The 18,298-nt window shown below is 36.5% G+C and overlaps 1 protein-coding gene across 1 annotated transcript in view; it reads right to left on the minus strand.

Moving 5' to 3' along the window:
• SREBP (Sterol regulatory element binding protein) overlaps window positions 1-18,298 on the minus strand; it is a 45,985-nt gene that overhangs the window by 9,224 nt on the left and 18,463 nt on the right. Inside the window, exons 6-12 of the mRNA XM_069846797.1 lie at window positions 15,693-15,903; window positions 12,535-12,722; window positions 12,257-12,438; window positions 11,914-12,162; window positions 8,753-9,150; window positions 5,888-6,210; window positions 49-216 (exon numbers count right to left, since the gene is read on the minus strand). Of these exons, the coding sequence (XP_069702898.1) occupies window positions 49-216; window positions 5,888-6,210; window positions 8,753-9,150; window positions 11,914-12,162; window positions 12,257-12,438; window positions 12,535-12,722; window positions 15,693-15,903 (1,719 nt within the window). The remainder of the gene's footprint in view (window positions 1-48; window positions 217-5,887; window positions 6,211-8,752; window positions 9,151-11,913; window positions 12,163-12,256; window positions 12,439-12,534; window positions 12,723-15,692; window positions 15,904-18,298) is intronic.

Raw genomic sequence — 18,298 nt, forward strand, 5'->3', positions numbered from 1 at the left:
CACTGTTGTTAGTGTTCATTAGTACACAAGAAAGCAAAGATATCTTACTGAAACATATTGTGTGAGACGTCTGAGCGATGAAAGATCACGCTGGAAACCAGTCAGCACGCCATTTGGGACTGGAATAGGACTTGAGCCATCATTCTCTTGCGAGTCTTCCTCCCATATGGCAGTTCTAGTCTCCAACAGCCAGTCACACACAAGAAGCTGCACCAACTGCAAAACACGTCACACTCACAGTACAGCAATGTTATAAGAAACACGACACACTAGAGCATTTTGCTTTCAATGTATGCAAGTAGAAAGGTACAGTAATAAAAGCCTCTGCAAGTGTCTAAAAATGAAACGGAAACAATAACAAACTTAAATACAACAAATTTAGGTGAAGGAGTTTCAAATGCACTATCCCTGTAATGTTAAATTCGTCTCACTTCACGATTCTTTTTATTGTCATCTACTATATAAAGGAGTCTGCAATTTGCATCAGATGTTGTAACAGTATCTTTTTAAATTTTAATTTGAAATCTTTGTGATATTAGTGAAATTATATGGCATATATTTTTTTAAAATTAATTACTATTATAAGAAACTATTTACAATATCTAAAAAATCTGTAAATAAAAAATTACAAATGGTAAAGGAAGAAAATGGAGAAAAGTAAAAGGGGGAAAAAAAGATTGATGTCAGTGAGTAGATGTTATTTAACGTTATTCATCAATTAATATGGAAATTCAGAGTTAACGAGATATGAAAGCCATAATGGAACTGAAATAGATAGAGGAAACTTGCTAAACTGTTGCTTTGTCAACCACAAAACACATGACAACCCCAGTTTCTTTTGTGATAGGTATTCAAAGGGAGTCACCAATGGTGGTCTAATAAGTAAATGAAATAAGTATAATAACCCTTCAATAACTGTCTTATTAACCTAAGAAATAATACAAGAATTACATTAGGTCATTACACAATTAAGTATGACTAGCACTTTTGCCAATTAATGGCATCTTCAGGTCTATTAGCATATAATAATGCTTTGAGCATAAATAAATGGCAAGATAATAAAATATGGTGAATTGCACGATATGAAATTGTAGGAGATTAATTAAAAACAGTATTACATGAATAAATGTACAAACACAGAATAATGTGATAATAATCACTTAAGGACGTAGTGGTTGTAGTGATTAAACTTCATATAGAGTCTAAATGTTAAAATACAGAATCTATGCATATAATAAAAGGTTAAAAGAACCTGTGTGCAGCATAAAAGTATGAAGATAACATAGTTAAAATCGGTAAAAATATTGCAGGAGTCATCACGACGCAAAAAATGGGTGGCGTGTTAGGCGTCTAATAAGTACCATGCTAACCCCTGAATCTAAGGTTCACAGGCTCAAACCCAGCCGAGGGCAATGGATGTGAAGTAATCCTTCATATGGCTGCCTTCAGGATGGAAGTAAAGCTGGAGGCAAACGCCCTAGATTTCTGACACATAAAAGAACCTCCCCTAATATAAGAATCCAGGCAACCCATTTAATAAGCAGACCTGGAATGTTAGAATAATTGCCTGTTTTGTTCCTGAAGCATTAATTAAAAAACTTTAAAATATGTCCATGTTTCATGGAAAACATGAATGTTAGTAAGAGTTTTATAGCACTCTAAAACACCTATTTATGTCTTATGTGTCTAATGCCTACCCACTTCACTTTATGTGATTCAGGTTCCGCATATTGCGGATAGATGTCAGGACTGTGACCCATTTTCTAGTTGCACACCACTTCGGTGGGCCATGCTGTACATGATGTGTATCTGTGGAGAGTTATATGGGTACATAATGTAATATTTCATGTTCTGTTAATCTTTATTTTTAATGTTGGTGTGTAATATGTTTATCCTAAATTTATTTTGAAAAAACAAAAATACAGTCATTACAAGTGTAAATAGGCACTATCATTAGTCTAAACAGCATGAAATCTTATACTATATTTTATACAGTTTTAAGTCGTAAGGCATTTCACTCACAAATGCTGCGTGAAGTTGCATGGACTGACCTCTGGTGTTGCACTGCAGAAGTATTGCATTTTCCCAAACACATGCAATGCAACTACAATGCACCCCAGTAACCAGCTTACTCTGAGACAAACGATGATGATATTGTTGTTATCCAATGCTCAGCTATCTTAGCAATGGGGCCATCAGCTGTCTTGCAGTCCAATAATTTTTTGTAGATGTTAGGAGTGTTCGAAAGAGCCTTACAGTTAACTAGATTGTTTCTGTCCATGGCTTCAACTCTTCCACACTGAACACAATTTGGTGATGAAGTAATGCCAATCTTATGCATTATGCAGGTGTTTTACCAGACAGTCATGTCCTTTCAGAAGACGGAAATTTGCTACAGCAGAATTCATTAGATTATCTGGTATGAGATTGCGGCTGAGTAGAAATTGTTTCCATGCACGAATTATAGAAGATTTCTTCATTGTATCCATAAACCACAGTCTACTATATACAGTCACGAAGCTCAATATGTAGTAAAAATGCAAACATGGGTAGTTGCCCACCACTAGGATCGCTACAATCGCCTCATCATCGCAGATCTGTCTCCTAGTAGACGACAAAATATGTTACACTTTCGTTGTGTTCTTTTGGAAAAATTAACAGCTTCCTTCCATTATTGAAATATTAAATGCATAAAGTTAATTTATTATTTTAATGAAGTATATTAAATTCCACCATAAACTCGAAGATACCTGCAAGAAATAGGTTAATATAATTTTTGTTTGTGCAAAACGAACTGAAATTTACTATAATCGTTTCACTCATTCAAGATTACGGCGATAATTAAGTATGAAACCAATAAATATTAATTTTCATTTCCCTTTACAACAATAATAATGGAAGTATGAATTAATGGAGTAACTTACGTGTACCGGTACTTGTAGTGTAGGCTTACGTAGTTAACAAAGTGGGATGAGGTTAAGCAAAAATAATCACACCAGAATTGGAAATAAAACGTGATCAATATCTTTTATTGTAACAGACTTTTTCTACGTCTCTAGTAAAGCAACAAATAAAAATAACAACAAAATTAACAGTTATAATTAAAAACATACCCTTTGAAAAAAAAAAAAAGTAGGCCTAAGAAATAATAATCCCACCAGAATTGAAAATAAAACGTGATCAATACATTTCATTAAAACAAACTTAATTTTTCCATGTCTCTAGTAAAATATTATTATTCCAATTATTGTATTTTAGCCATTAACATTTCCATTACAACCAATAACGAACATTTCACAAGCATCAATGTGAAATACACAACGAGCTAGCACTCGATGGAAATACGACACAGTCCAAAGTCGACCGTGGACAGTCTATTGTTTCTGGTTGCTAACCGCTTGGAGCGCTTTATCGCGAGATTTGCAAAAAATCACCTCAAGCTTCGCGACTGTATATAGTAGACTGTGCATAAACCTTAGTCTACACAGTGAATATGATTAGTGGGAAGGAAGGTCAGTGCCGAGAGGAGAAGTGAAAGTGTTCCTGTGAGTGCAAGAGCTGAAATGGTGAGAAGTGAAGAATAAGAATGACGAGTTTAATCCAGGACCCAGAACAGGAGAAGAGTCATCAAGTAATCTGACTACAAAAGACGACATTCTGCTAATGATGAGCAGTTTTATAGAGGTAATAAAATAGGTAAGAAGTATGGGGGAGGAGGCTAGCTAGGATGGCGAAGTATAAGATGTAGAAAATTAGTGAGATCGGAAAATGAAAGGTACACATGAAACAGACACAATAACGAGCATATTGGACAACGGTGTAATATGTTTTAGTATCAAGTATTATTAGAAACAGTGTGTGTTCGATATAGTCTAAGTGATCTGAAAATCAAGAACAGAGTGATAAAAGTGTCAATTCTGAATGAATTAGAGAAGTGTAATAGGAAGTTAAGTAAAAGATAGAGATAATTGAAAATAGGTGAGGAGTCTGGCGAAGGAGGCTAGCTAGGATAATAAGTATAATATGTAGAAAATTAGTGAGATCTGAAAAATGAAATGCACACAACAAACAGACATAATAATGAACTTATTGGACAATGGGATAGTATGTTTTAGTAACAAGTATTATTAGAAACAGTGTGTGTTCGATATAAGTGTACTGAAAATCAAGAACAAAGTCGTAAAAATGGCAATTATGAATGATCTAAATAAAGTTGTTAGGTTTTTTAAAGGTGGGAATAATGATCAATTTAAATGGGGTATAAAGTCAAATTATAAGAGAGTCTGCAAAAGGTATATCTGTAATAAACGTAATTGTGGCACTGGATACAAAAATTGTGAGATCCACATTACATGGATGTAAATGTTGGCAATCAAATACAATACACTACAATACAATACACAGTGAATATGCATGTGATTTTACAGAAATGAAATGTTAGGTTGTAATTTGGTGTTGTAGTTGGTTGGTCTGCTGAAATGAAAAGTTGGGCTGTAATATGGTGTTGGTTTTATTAAAATACAGCATCCCCTCGTCATGCATGAGCTACTCTCTCAAAATAACATTACAAATTGGCAATAACATTGAAATCCTGAAATGTTAAAATGAAATTTCCTTAAAAATAAGATCACTTTCAAGAGATTCTCCTCGTGCAGTACACCAATGTCTTCCTTACAGAAGCTCAGTTTCAATAATCTATACAGCAAATATATATACAGGGCCAGTAACAACAGGATTGCTCAGAAGTGATGATTTCTATATATTTGAGTATGGTAGTATACATATGAAGACAACACAGCAAAAACAATCAGAGACACAATTCTCTTAAGGCTGATATCCTCTAATTCAGTATATTATTTATTTATTTAATCTCACAGGATTAAGGCCATAAGGCCTTCTCTTCCATCCTACCAGATAGCACATATAAATACAAAAAAGAAATAAAAACCCCGATTAAAATAATAAAAATTAAATTAAAGCCCTATAGAGAGTCACAGGGTGAAAAGAAACACTATAGAGCTCTCATAGAGCTAATGAGTCATTCCACGTCAAATTGCACAGCAATAAAACACGACCTTCTCGTAAATGGTCGAATTTTTTTTTCATGAATTCCAGACATCAAATAAGGAGACCCGTATTGTTTTATTTTCACAATTATTAATTATTTGTGTAGTTATGACTATTTGAAATTACGCAAATTATGCGCGCACTGTTACATAAACTCACTTGGAACTCTGTGTCCACATATAATTGAGATTTGCGGTTTGGCGCATTTGAAAGACTAAATACAACACTTTTTATTACTTTAGGCTTATCACAAATAAATAAAAAATTTGGCCTAATTTTTTAATCATTTATTTTTCAAAGCAAAATTACTATATTATATAGCCAAGTTAAAAATCTGAAAAAAATATAGGCTTGTTCCCTGATGTATTATCTGTAAACTACTGCATTTAGAAATGTGAGATCTGCACACATACATTTGTAACAATTTATTTTCCGGAGGCATGCACGCGCTTGCGATTCCCAGCTAATGAACTGCTTGTGGCCATGGGCTAGAAGGCTGAAAACTTCAGTGCTTCTTTTATCAAAACTGGTAAAGGAGAATTTATCACCACGGATAGTCATTCTTTCCTAAGTTTTCATTAGAAACAGCAATGCAATAATATACTGAATTAGATGATGACATCACCCTCAAGAGAATTGTGACTGATTGTTTTTCCTGTGTACTCTTCCTACACAAGCAAGCACATAAGCAAAGTTACAATTTAGTTCGAAATATTTATTAATGACAATGGATTTAAGTCAACAAGGAAATGGGTCTTTCTAATCTGATATTTCATTTACTGTCCCTTTTTGCGTAAAGTAAGAAAATGTACACACTCACCAGAACCATGCTGCTGGCTTGCTTACAGCTACTGAACGTGAGACTGTCGTCCAGATACTGCCCTGCTGTGTTGCACAGCCGCAGGACAGCCTTGCTACTGGTAGTGTTCCCAGGTCGCTGTCTACTCAAGCTGAGAGAAGCCCTCCTGCTCCTAAATGCTGCAAGCACAGCACGCGGGAGAGGATCCGTCAGTTTGTTCAGAGTCTCAGGAAGAGTTTCCACCCGCGGATACAGACGCTCTGCTTGTGTATCTTCTCCCAGCAACCAGTAAGCTGCCACGCCCACAACTGCAGACCACCAATGTGCCAGCTCATCCTCCGAACCTGTGCAAAACAATCAATTACAAAAGAAAAGATTTAAAACCTTGCTACACTACCACAATTTTAACAAAGAGAACAGAAAAATAGACTATGTCAACAAGAGATTTAAGAAGAATGCAAGCAACTTGAGGAGTAATTACAAGGAAAGAAAAAAAAAAAAAAAAAAGACTACATCAACAAACGATTTAAGAAGAATGCAAGCAACTTGAGTAATTGAGGACCGTTTTTGCAAAACTTGCTAACTGAAAAACTAAATTTTACAGGAGAGACAAAACACTATAGTAAGCAAGTTTTGCTTTATGTCTCACTTATAGCAGAAAGCAAGTTTTGAAAAAACGATCACACTTTGACACACTACAATGAAGAGAAATAACCCAATTTTACTAAGACGCTTTGAACATCATATAGAGGCCTGCCTAATGTTAACGAATCCATTAAAATCTCAATTTTGCAAATTTTGCAGTTAGCAAGTTTTGCAAAACCGGTCCTCAATTACATGGAAAAAAAGCATAAAAAAGACGTCACAAAGTGATTTAAGAAGAATGCAAGGAACTGAAGTGAGTAAATTACAAGGAAAAAAGTATCAGAATTGATACTACAAGGGGAAAACATAACTGTTCCAAAAAAAGTGTCATGCCAAATTAGTTTTCGAAATGAAAAAATAAGAAAAAAAAAAAATGGGACCAAGAACACGATGATAAAAGTTTCAAAACTAATTAAGAAATTGATTATAAATCGAAGCTCGGAGAAAATGTGGACTTCAGAAGTGTTTTTGTTTGCAGAAGAGAGAAGAATGATTAAGATAATGACGATGATATTATCGTGATAGTGCACAATAACAATTTAAGTTAAATTTAAATTTAAGGGGAGTGTACTTCCATATCTTACAATGTTAAATTCCTCAATTTTGGATGCATTTTTCTCAGAAGTTATAACAGATACAAATGTAGAAAAAATAGGGCATATGTAACGTACCTTTATGTATACAACTGGTTTAATAAATTTAAAATTCCACTGAGCGGTCGGAAAAAAAAAAAAAAAATTTTGTAACTTTTTTGCATTAAGAATTGCTACAAATTATATTCTTATTTTTCCTGAAGAAGGAAATAATATTAATTTTTTAGCCTACTATGTAAAATGTCATCACATTGATAATGTATATTAATTTCACCTTTCTGGATGCAATACCTTTTGAGAAAAGTGCAAAAATGTCACAAAAAATAAGTGCAGAAAAAAGGTGTCAAAGTTTTCATATCTTTTTTTTTTATTCAATGCAGTGGCACTTGACTAGAGTCATTGGACGTACAATGGCGATAGAAACTAAAATGAAAGAAAACGAAATAAAGTGAACAATGTGCAAGTGAAACTACGAAGGAGAGGATGTCACACTGCTGCTGCATTCTTTCTCTGGCCTCGCAGTATCTATCCACAAAGCTGACAGATGAAAGAGCTGCACAAGCTTCTGCTTAGGTGATAGACTACTTAGCCGTTTGTTATAAACTTTTCCAGGGTACATCATGAGGAGGTGAGTATATCATAGTTTTCATATCTTACAATGTTAAATTCCTCAATTTCGGGTACACTTATCTCATAAGTTATAAAAGATACAAATATAGAAAAAGATAGGGCATGTTATTATTCGGCTGAGAAGCTCTTATCATCCAGTCTGCTGTCCAAAAATCTGAAAATTAGAATTTATAAAACAGTTATATTACCGGTTCTTCTGTATGGTTGTGAAACTTGGACTCTCACTCTGAGAGAGGAATATAGGTTAAGGGTGTTTGAGAATAAGGTGCTTAGGAAAATATTTGAGGCTAAACGGGATGACGTTACAGGAGAATGGAGAAAGTTACACAACACAGAACTGCACGCATTGTATTCTTCACCTGACATAATTAGGAACTTAAAATCCAGACATTTGAGATGGGCAGGGCATGTAGCACGTATGGGCGAATCCAGAAATGCATATAGAGTGTTAGTTGGGAGACCGGAGGGAAAAAGACCTTTAGGGAGGCCGAGACGTAGATGGGAGGATAATATTAAAATGGATTTGAGGGAGGTGGGATATGATGATAGAGACTGGATTAATCTTGCACAGGATAGGGACTGATGGCGGGCTTATGTGAGGGTGGCAATGAACCTTCGGGATCCTTAAAAGCCATTTGTAAGTAAGTAAGTAAGTAAGAATTACTACAAATTATATTTTTATTTTTCCTGAAGATAGAGCAAAAAGAAGAAATAAAATCATATCATTTTACACACATTAAACTATCGGAAAACGATAAAAACCAAATTTCATTTTTTTGTCAAAATTCGATGTACAGACTCCGCTTATTTGTTATTCTCCACTATCACGATAATATCACCAACACTATCTTACATGGTGATCCCTTACAAGCAGGCTGAACTTACAATTCCTGTTTTATAAAAAGACACGGCACAATAAACCGGAGATGAAAATGACGATTATATGTGGACGTACTACGAGCAATGGTAGAAGAGAAAAAATTAACTGGTAGGAGAAAGATAAGATGCACACACTTACTTGCCACTTGAATATTTGTCGACGTCAAGGCTGGTGATGCTTCACTCTGATTTCCTGTTGCAATAGCATTCTCCATGAGCAACTGGACATATGTGAGCACATCAGAGGTCTGAGTCCTTCTGAGAGGGTCTTCATCGTAGATGTCCAGTTTTCCACCAGGTGCAACAAGAGTCTGCAAGGCCCTCTCAAGCAAGTGCTCGCGGTAGCAACGCATAACGTAGGACAGAGGGTCGGCCCGACTACCCAGACTGCTGAACAGAGATGGGGTTACAGACCCGTATGACCAGCGATGAGAGACAAAGAACCGGTGTCCGTAAGCAGTGAAGAGCCACTGCAAACGCATGGGCACTGGGCTGCAGCCTTTGAAACAGACGTGCCGAGCAAGACTCAAGTAGAACCTGTAATGAGAGTACGCTATGTCAAAAGATGAAACTGTGCTTCTCAATTTTTACTTTAACATTTAAAGGAAATTTTTGCACCTTGTTCGATTAATTCACAACCAATTTTAAGATAAATAGTTTCATTATCTATATGCATTTGTTTTTCCCAATGAAAGGTTACACACCTAAGTTATAGATTACTTACTTACTTACAAATGGCTTTTAAGGAACCCGAAGGTTCATTGCTGCCCTTACATAAGCCCGCCATCGGTCCCTATCCTGTGCAAGATTAATCCAGTCTCTATCATCATATCCCACCTCCCTCAAATCCACTTTAATATTATCCTCCCATCTACGTCTCGGCCTCCCTAAAGGTCTTTTTCCCTCCGGTCTCCCAACTAACACTCTATATGCATTTCTGAATTCGCCCATATGTGCTACATGCCCTGCCCATCTCAAACGTCTGGATTTTAAGTTTCTAATTATGTCAGGTGAAGAATACAATGCGTGCAGTTCTGCGTTGTGTAACTTTCTCCATTCTCCTTTAACTTCATCCCGCTTAGCCCCAAATATTTTCCTAAGCACCTTATTCTCAAACACCCTTAACCTATGTTCCTCTCTCAGAGTGAGAGTCCAAGTTTCACAACCATACAGAAGAACCGGTAATATAACTGTTTTATAAATTCTAACTTTCAGACTTTTTGACAGCAGACTGGATGATAAGAGCTTCTCAACCGAATAATAACAGGCATTTTCCATATTTATTCTGCGTTTAATTTCCTCCCGAGTGTCATTTATATTTGTTACTGTTGCTCCAAGATATTTGAATTTTTCCACCTCTTCGAAGGATAAATCTCCAATTTTTATATTTCCATTTCGTACAATATTCTGGTCACGAGACATAATCATATACTTTGTCTTTTCGGGATTTACTTCCAAACCGATCGCTTTACTTGCTTCAAGTAAAATTTCAGTGTGTTTTCCCTAACCGTTTGTGTATTTTCTCCTAACATATTCACGTCATCTGCATAGACAAGATTACTTTGTTATATTAAATACTAATTGAATACAGGTAGACTACAGTCTTCACATTAAATCCAGATGTTTGAGATGGGCACGGCATGTAGCACGTATGGGCGAATCCAGAAATGTATATAGTGTGTTAGTTGAGAGACCAGAGGGGAAAAAGGCCTTTGGGGAGGCCGAGACGTAGATGGGAGGATAATATTAAAATGGATATGAGGGAGGTTGGATATGAAGATAGACACTGGATTAATCTTGCGCATGATAGCGACCGATTGCAGGCTTATGTGAGGGCGGCAATGAACCTGCGGGTTCCTTAAAAGCCATTTGTAAGTAAGTAGACTATAGTAAATAGCAAGGAAAGTGGAAATGCTCCAGAAAATCTGTTCCAACATTATCTTTATCTACCACAACTTCCATGCGGACTCATTTGACCCTGAAACTCCATCCAAATGACAGACAGTACATGCCTATTCAATATTAGCTTTATGACTACTAAAATATTAAATTTCATCTTCATTTTGTATAAGAAGACTCCACATGTAAACAAATGCATGCGTCTCAAGCTCTTCCTAAATGGCTGCAGAACAAATAACCTCTTTATGGCACCTAGTACGTGACATTAATTAGTTCTATGTCTGAAAGCATAATCTATTATGTATCTTCGAAGTCTCAATGGAAAATTAGCTGTTTTCCTAAATACGAGAAGGAAATACGATATTTATAAGTGTTGTAAAAGTTGCAAAAGCTGTCAAGAAAGAATAATACGATTTCTGGGCGAAGTCAATAGAGAATCATTAGCAATGGAATGTGATAACATAAAAAGGTTGGTTGGTTGCTAATGCTCGGCATATTGGAGTTCTTCCATTTGCCTTTTTGCTTCCCAGTATTGTAATGACAGATATGTAGCTGTTAAATTTGTACAGTTCTTGGGGTGTGTCATATCCATTATAGTATAATCCTCTTTACAAAGTAAACAATTAGCAGTAGGAAAAATATTTATTTTATATAGATGGGCAGCCAAACAATCATGTCCCGTATGTAATCGAAAAATTGCGAGAGTTTTCATTTGTGGACAGTCTGGAATTACATTTTTATTGTTTAATAAACTATACTATTGCTTATTTACACTCTCATGTATTTCTTGTTGGATAATTTCTTAATCATTAATTTTGAGGACTGAAACGATAAACATGAATTTATAATTTGTTGGATCATTTTTTTTAGTAGGTTATTTTACGACGCTTTACCAACAGCTTAGGTTATTTAGCGTCTGAATGAGATGAAGGTGATAATGCCAGTGAAATGAGTCCGGGGTCCAGCACCGAAAGTTACCCAGCATTTACTCATCTTGGGTTGAGGGAAAACCCCAGAAAAAACCTCAACCAGGTAACTTGCCCCGACCGGGAATCGAACCTGGGCCACCTGGTTTCGCAGCCAGACGCGCTGACCGCTTGTTGGATCGTTATGCCCTTTTTGCTAAGAAATCTGCTATCTCATTACCAAGAATTTCACAGTGTGAAAGAATCCCTTGCAAAACTATTGTTTTGTGAAGAGAGACTGTAAGTGTTTCATACTTCGGTGAATTTCAGAAATTGGTTATTGAAAAGAAAAAATAGGGAAAATGACTAGCGAAAGAAATAAGAAAAACAGTGAAGAAATTGGAAACATAATAAGAGATTAGAAATCATTCCACAAGATCTTTAGCATTGGTCAACAACAATAATTATTCAATAATACTGAGAACTGTCTTGTTACCTGTTAAAAAACTGCAGAAATGATGGACAGGACTCTTTGACACGTAAAGCTGCAGCCACATAGATGTCAGCAAGCTGCTCAGCTGACAGGAGATGAGTGGAAGCCTCAGCCATGTTCACTGCACTGAATGCCAACATCAGACCAGTGAAATGTCCATCTGTTGAACCATTTACCAGGTGCAGCTGGTGCAAACGGTGGTACACAAGTGACAGCTCCTTTGTTGAAATCATTGCTTCCCTCCTTGTCATGCTTCAAAAAATATTGAAAAACGAATTTCTTTGAAATATATAAGAGAGGAAAAAAAAAAAACACTTTATTAACACATTTAAAATTTTATACCAACCTATCAACAAAAAAACCTCCAGTATGTTTTGCCAACCATTTCCCAAACCACAGCCTGTGTAAGGTTTGGCGTATTATCTGCCAAACAGTAGCTGAGAACAATTCAAATTTTGATGCTGGCAAAGGCCGGCCAAATGCTTGCAGACATCGCCTCAATTCTTGGTTTCCAGCAGCAAGATCACCCTAAAATAACGTCAGTTGAAGGTAACAATACTTAATATATAGAAAAATCCAGGTCGCAAAGGAAAATTACAGAAATATATATTAATTATGTCGTACCTTGGACAAATCGAAGTCAGCTTGTTTCCTGTGTCTCCAAAACGCAACAGATTCTTTTGATCTCGATGGTACTATCGGGTCACCATACACTAACATTTTGATGAGGCAACCACCGAGAATTATGAAATTGAATATCCATAGAAATACTGAGGAGCCTGCCCACTGCCAAACACCATAGGATTCTGAACCTGTCAACATCATTACATGTAAATTTGGGTCAAACTCAGAAACAACTTTCATATACAGTATACTCTCGATTATCAGGGTTAATAATATCAGGAAGAAGTACCCGTACAATGCGAAAAAATGGATAATACGAAAGTTTATTTTGCATGTATCAAGTAGTATATAGACCTATTAGGTGAATAAATACTTTAAAATAAATATTCAACTTCATATTTACTGTAATACATACAATAGGTATATATAATTTTACACTAAGATTAAAATTCATTTATAATTTAAGACTGTAGAAAACAAATTTACTTTTGCCAACAGGAAACCATTAACTGTTTGAATTTGAAGCCCAGTATAATTTTTTAATGATTTCTTGTCACTTTATACTAATAAGTAATAAATTATGTTCAAGCATAAGCCATGCACGGGTAATCCACAAACCAGATAAACCACACACGGATAATAGGGAGTATACTGTATTATAAATACGATAAGCTCTAATAAAATATAAAACATAACATACAAATTCAAATTAACTGTGTTTCAACTACTATAGTTAAAACAACCTCGACAAACGGTAAATCAGCAAGTCAGGAAACAAAAAAATTCCCCCCCTCCTTTTAGTTTTGTCAATTAACAGCTGTCCAGTTTACTGACGGTCTTGCCATCTATTTCTTTGCTGTCCAGAATCTTTATGTTCACGAGATCTGCTTGTTGAAGCTGTTATTTTGTATGAACAGGATAAGCTCTTCAATATATTTTTGTAATTTCAATTATTTTATTTGTTTGTGTTAGGGTTAAAATAAACTATAAATTTGTCTGTTAAAATTTTATTTTGACTGGTTTGTATTTTTATTATTTAAATATCTTATTGGAATTTTTATTAAATGATTTATTTGTAATTATGATGCAATTAGATAATTATTATATTTATTTTTTAACATTTTTGTTGTGATTTTTATAAAGAACAAGACAATAACGAATATTCTCACATATTTACCATGAATACTGGCACACATAAATAATAATGCCTTAAACAATGCAGGAGTTAATAAAAGGAAAAAGGCTAAAATAGAAGAACACAAATTATATACAAAATATTTATTACTAAAGCAAACTGTCTAAGAGTAGACCAGGCAACAATCTTTTTTAAATCATATTCAAAATTAGCTCCTAACCTAGCCATAAATATAGTTAAGCGAGAAATAAGTAAAAGAAAAATATGTAATCCTCTGCCCAATTCCACCAGGTTGTCTATAGACATTACTGGTCTTCTCTCCTGGCAGTGGCTTATGTGTAACTCACTTCTGAGGCTGGGGAGCTAGAGTTAGTTAGTTGGGTTTAAAAAGGATGCGTCAGCTACTATGGCTGTTTGCGCCCTTGTCTAAAATCTTTCACTAAACACAAACACAATACAATAACCAGAATGCTTAAAAGAACTAAAAAGCGTTGTCACGGTTAAAACGAGGCAAACAAATGCAGTTTCAACAAGGTGAAGCATAAAAACCATAAAAGTGAGAAGTTCTTAGACCCTGTGTAGTATTTAAAAAGAAACAACAAAACAATAAAACAAATGCCACCAGAGATAAATTATCTGGCGCATTTATAAAATGCCCGGATGTAAAAGGTCCGAATGTCAAATTTGTTAAAATCGTACACTAAAAAATGTAACCTCCGGATGTAAAGAGTCCGGAGGATAGGTAAAATGGGTCATTAAAAACTACAACACCTTGTCAAGTCCTGTATTCGATAAAACTCTCAGAACTGCACTTGTACAATTAAAATCATTTCCAAGAGCGTCACGTAGCGTCGGCCGAATTCCGTACTGCTGACGGGCACGGTCTTATTTTCGACACTGTAATAAAAATGTTCCACAATCAGTGGAACATGGCATAGATCACACTCCGGCTGAGGCTCGCCACGTAGGAGATGGCCATGCGTCAGATGACAGTGGCCAATCCTCAACCGGGTGAGTAAAACTTCATGTCGTGACACTCTTGTGGATGAATCCCAAACGCGAACAGTATTCTTTATTCTTCGTAATTTATTTCCCTCTTGTGCAGACCATTCGCCTTCTCATTGCCACCATAACGAATGTTTCAAATAATTATTAATATCTTGCCACCTCTCACGCCAGTACACCTCAGACCCATTTATAGCACCGTCCCTTGCTGCAGCATCCGCTGCCTCGTTTCCAGGAATGCCAACATGACCTGGAGTCCACACTACTCCAATCTCATAATCAGAGGTTAGGAGAGCGTGGAAAAGTTCCTGGGTTCTCAACACAAGCGGATCATCAGGATTCAGACGCTGCAGGGACTCAATGGCGCTTAGAGAGTCGGAGCAGATAAGGAATCTACCCCGGGGTTGCCTAATTAAAAACAATAAAACTCTATAAAAAGCATATAATTCTGCGGTAAAAACACTGGTGTACTGGCTCAATTTATATTTAAATATCTGTCCATTCGCAATAAAGGAACAACCAACACAATCACTTACTCGGGATCCGTTAGTAAAAACTTATGAGTAATTTGGACACTGTGATAAAAGTTCACTAAAACAAAGTCTGTAAACAAAAGCTGGTGTAAAATTTTTAAAACATTGGGGGGTGCTCGAAAAGCAGAGTTTCACTGCCCTGATATGACAGGATGATTATGATTATGAGGCGCCAGGAGAGGTCTTAAATCTAGACTTAACCTAAATTTCAGACCAAGAACAATATTTAAGGAAAAATCCTCGTGCTCTCATCGGAAATCGAACCCAAGATCTTATTAACTGTAGCCAGAAACTCTGACCACTAGACCAATCACCAAAAAAATTCTAAATCGAATTAATTAAAGAACCCTGCAGTAATCAAAGCAGATACCTCCAAGTCTTCTATTTTATGTGGGCTAATAATTTGCTTCTCCTCCCTTCTCCCTCAGTTACATAACATGGTTATAAGTGACTGTGTATTCTCTATTCTTTGTGTTTGTACTCACTGTCTACATGTTGCAGAGTTCTTCCTTCCACAACTGATGCTGAGTAGTCTCCACCGGTGTCCAGAGATTTGTTTAGAATTATTCCAAGAGGATTGAACGCAAGCACAGCAAACATGAAGATGCACACCATCAGTCTCGAGTGGTCCACCATTCCTTTCTGGGCAACACTCAGTCTCATCATGTCCTCATCTTCCTCTTTTATATCTCTCATCTGGAAAGATAAGCAATCAACTATTTATAATGTCCATTAAAATACATATTACCCTGCTGGAGAACATAGTTAAATTTTTATCATAGCGAATTTGTATAAAAAGGAAAACCAGTTGAATGAAATTTCATTACTATGATTTCGAAAACAAAGAAAAGAACTTTGTTCTACTATTTCATTTATTAGTCTGACCCTACAATTTGGGTTTCCCTTGAGACAAAGAATAGTCCACAATAAAATTTAAAATAAAAAATTATATGAACAGGTTTCAAACAAAAGAGATTAGGATGGAAGAGTAATGGAACGGAGAAAAATTCTCTCCAGCACCTCAGCACATGTGTGGACTTCAGTCCTATGTTCATAGACATCTATGACGTAGTGCAGAGGGCGGCCACTAGAGGGAACCCAAGAGTTGGAACTTAATCTGAGACGATTCTGTCCGACGCCAGGGTGGGTATCCGGTGTGGCTTAGTGGATAAAACATCAGCACGTAGAGCTGAAAACCCGGGTTCAAATCCCGGTGCTGGAGAGAATTTTTCTCCATTCCATTACTCTTTCATCGTATGATGACGCAGAATATATGCATGGAAATATCATATGCACTTCGGTACATTAAAATAATATATATGATATGCGTAAATCACTTCGTGATTTAAGACAGTGCTTATTCCGTCGAATCCCGGCCAACTAGTCACTCATAACGAGTGCACCTCAGCACATGTGTGGACTTCAGTCCTACGTTCATAGACATCTATGACATAGTGCAGAGGGCGGCCACTAGAGGGAACCCAAGAGTTGGAACTTAATCTGAGACGATTCTGTCCGACGCCGGGGTGGGTATCAAGTGTGGCTTAGTGGATAAAGCAACAGCACGTAGAGCTGAAAACCCGGGTTCAAATCCCGGTGCTGGAGAGAATTTTTCTCCATTCCATTACTCTTTCATCGTATGATGACACAGAATATCTGCATGGAAATATTGTATGTACTTCGGTACATTAAAATAAAAGAGATTAGGCCGTAAAAAAAAAAAAGAGCTCTAGTAAAATTTAAATTGAGTGTACTCCATAAAGATGCTGGCGAAATATCGCTACAGAAAATTTTATTATGCTGATGACATCTTGAAGTTCTTTCTTCAGCTTGTTTTCTTTTTTCCCCTTAAAAAATCGCGTGCACGCACGAGCGAATGCCTCCCTCCCCCTCCGGCACGACAGTATACTACAGGGTCTTCACTCAGCAAGTTTTCCGGCGCTAGCATGGAAGCGGGATGCGGGAGATAACCAACACTCTCTGGGAAATTTCATGTGTGTTTGATGCTATAAGCACCTACCTTAGTTTTCGAAGTGTTGTCCCTTGGTGCGAATACAAGCCTAACACCTTGAGAAGAAGTTGTTGGACACTCGCTGTAGATCCTCCCTCGTAATGACATTAATTTCTCCACGAATATTCTCCTTCAGTGCATTGAAAGTGGGGGGGGGGGGGGTGTTCACATACACCCTGTCTTTTAACATGCCCCATAAGTAAAAATCACACGGATTTAAGTCGGGTGAACGAGCAGGCCATAATCCTCGACTAATGACCCGTTCAACAAAGATTTCAGCAAATGCGTCCATAGAATTGTTGGCGGTATGGGCCGTGGCATTATCCTGCATGAAATGTCCGTGTAATTTCTCTTCTTTAGTCAGTTGCTCGAAGAATGGTGTCAGGATTAGTCGAACATCATCATCATCATCATCATCATCATCATCATCATCATATCCTTCACATATTAGACCCTACAGGATCTGTTATGGTCTCATGCCAGCGCTTTCGTGGTCTTCCCAATTTCCTCTTTCCTCTTGGTACATAAGTAAGAATCTCTTTAGGCCATCTAGTGCGATCCATCCTTTCGACATGTTTTTTCCACTGAAGTCGATATTGTTGAACAAAATTAACTATAGGATCCATTTTTAGTTCCTGCAATATGTCCACATTTTTACGGTGTTCCAGCAAAGAGCATCCCGCTGTTCGTCTCATGAACCTCATTTCCGCTGTCGTGAGCCTTTGCTCATCAGCTTTTCTGATTGTCCATGCCTCGCTACCGTAAGTGAGGACCGGTCGAGCTAGTGTTTTATATACCTTTAGCCTTGTATGTTTCTGAGCATGGGAGGATTTGAAGACGGCGTTAATGACGCCAGTGATTTTTATAAATTTAGATATTTTGTTCGACATGTCTTCATCAGTGATGTAAGAGAGGTTATAACCTAAATAGTTAAATGAATTAACACGTTCAATTAAAGTAATATTTATCATGATCTTACTTGGAATTGGGTTCTCTCCCGAAAATGCCATGACTTTTGTTTTCTTTTTTGAGATTTCCATATTGAAATCTGAGGCGATTATTTGCAAATTATAAATGGCT

This window comes from Periplaneta americana, chromosome 15 (genome assembly GCF_040183065.1).
Source record: "Periplaneta americana isolate PAMFEO1 chromosome 15, P.americana_PAMFEO1_priV1, whole genome shotgun sequence".
In the NCBI taxonomy this organism is placed as follows: Eukaryota; Metazoa; Arthropoda; class Insecta; order Blattodea; family Blattidae; genus Periplaneta; species Periplaneta americana.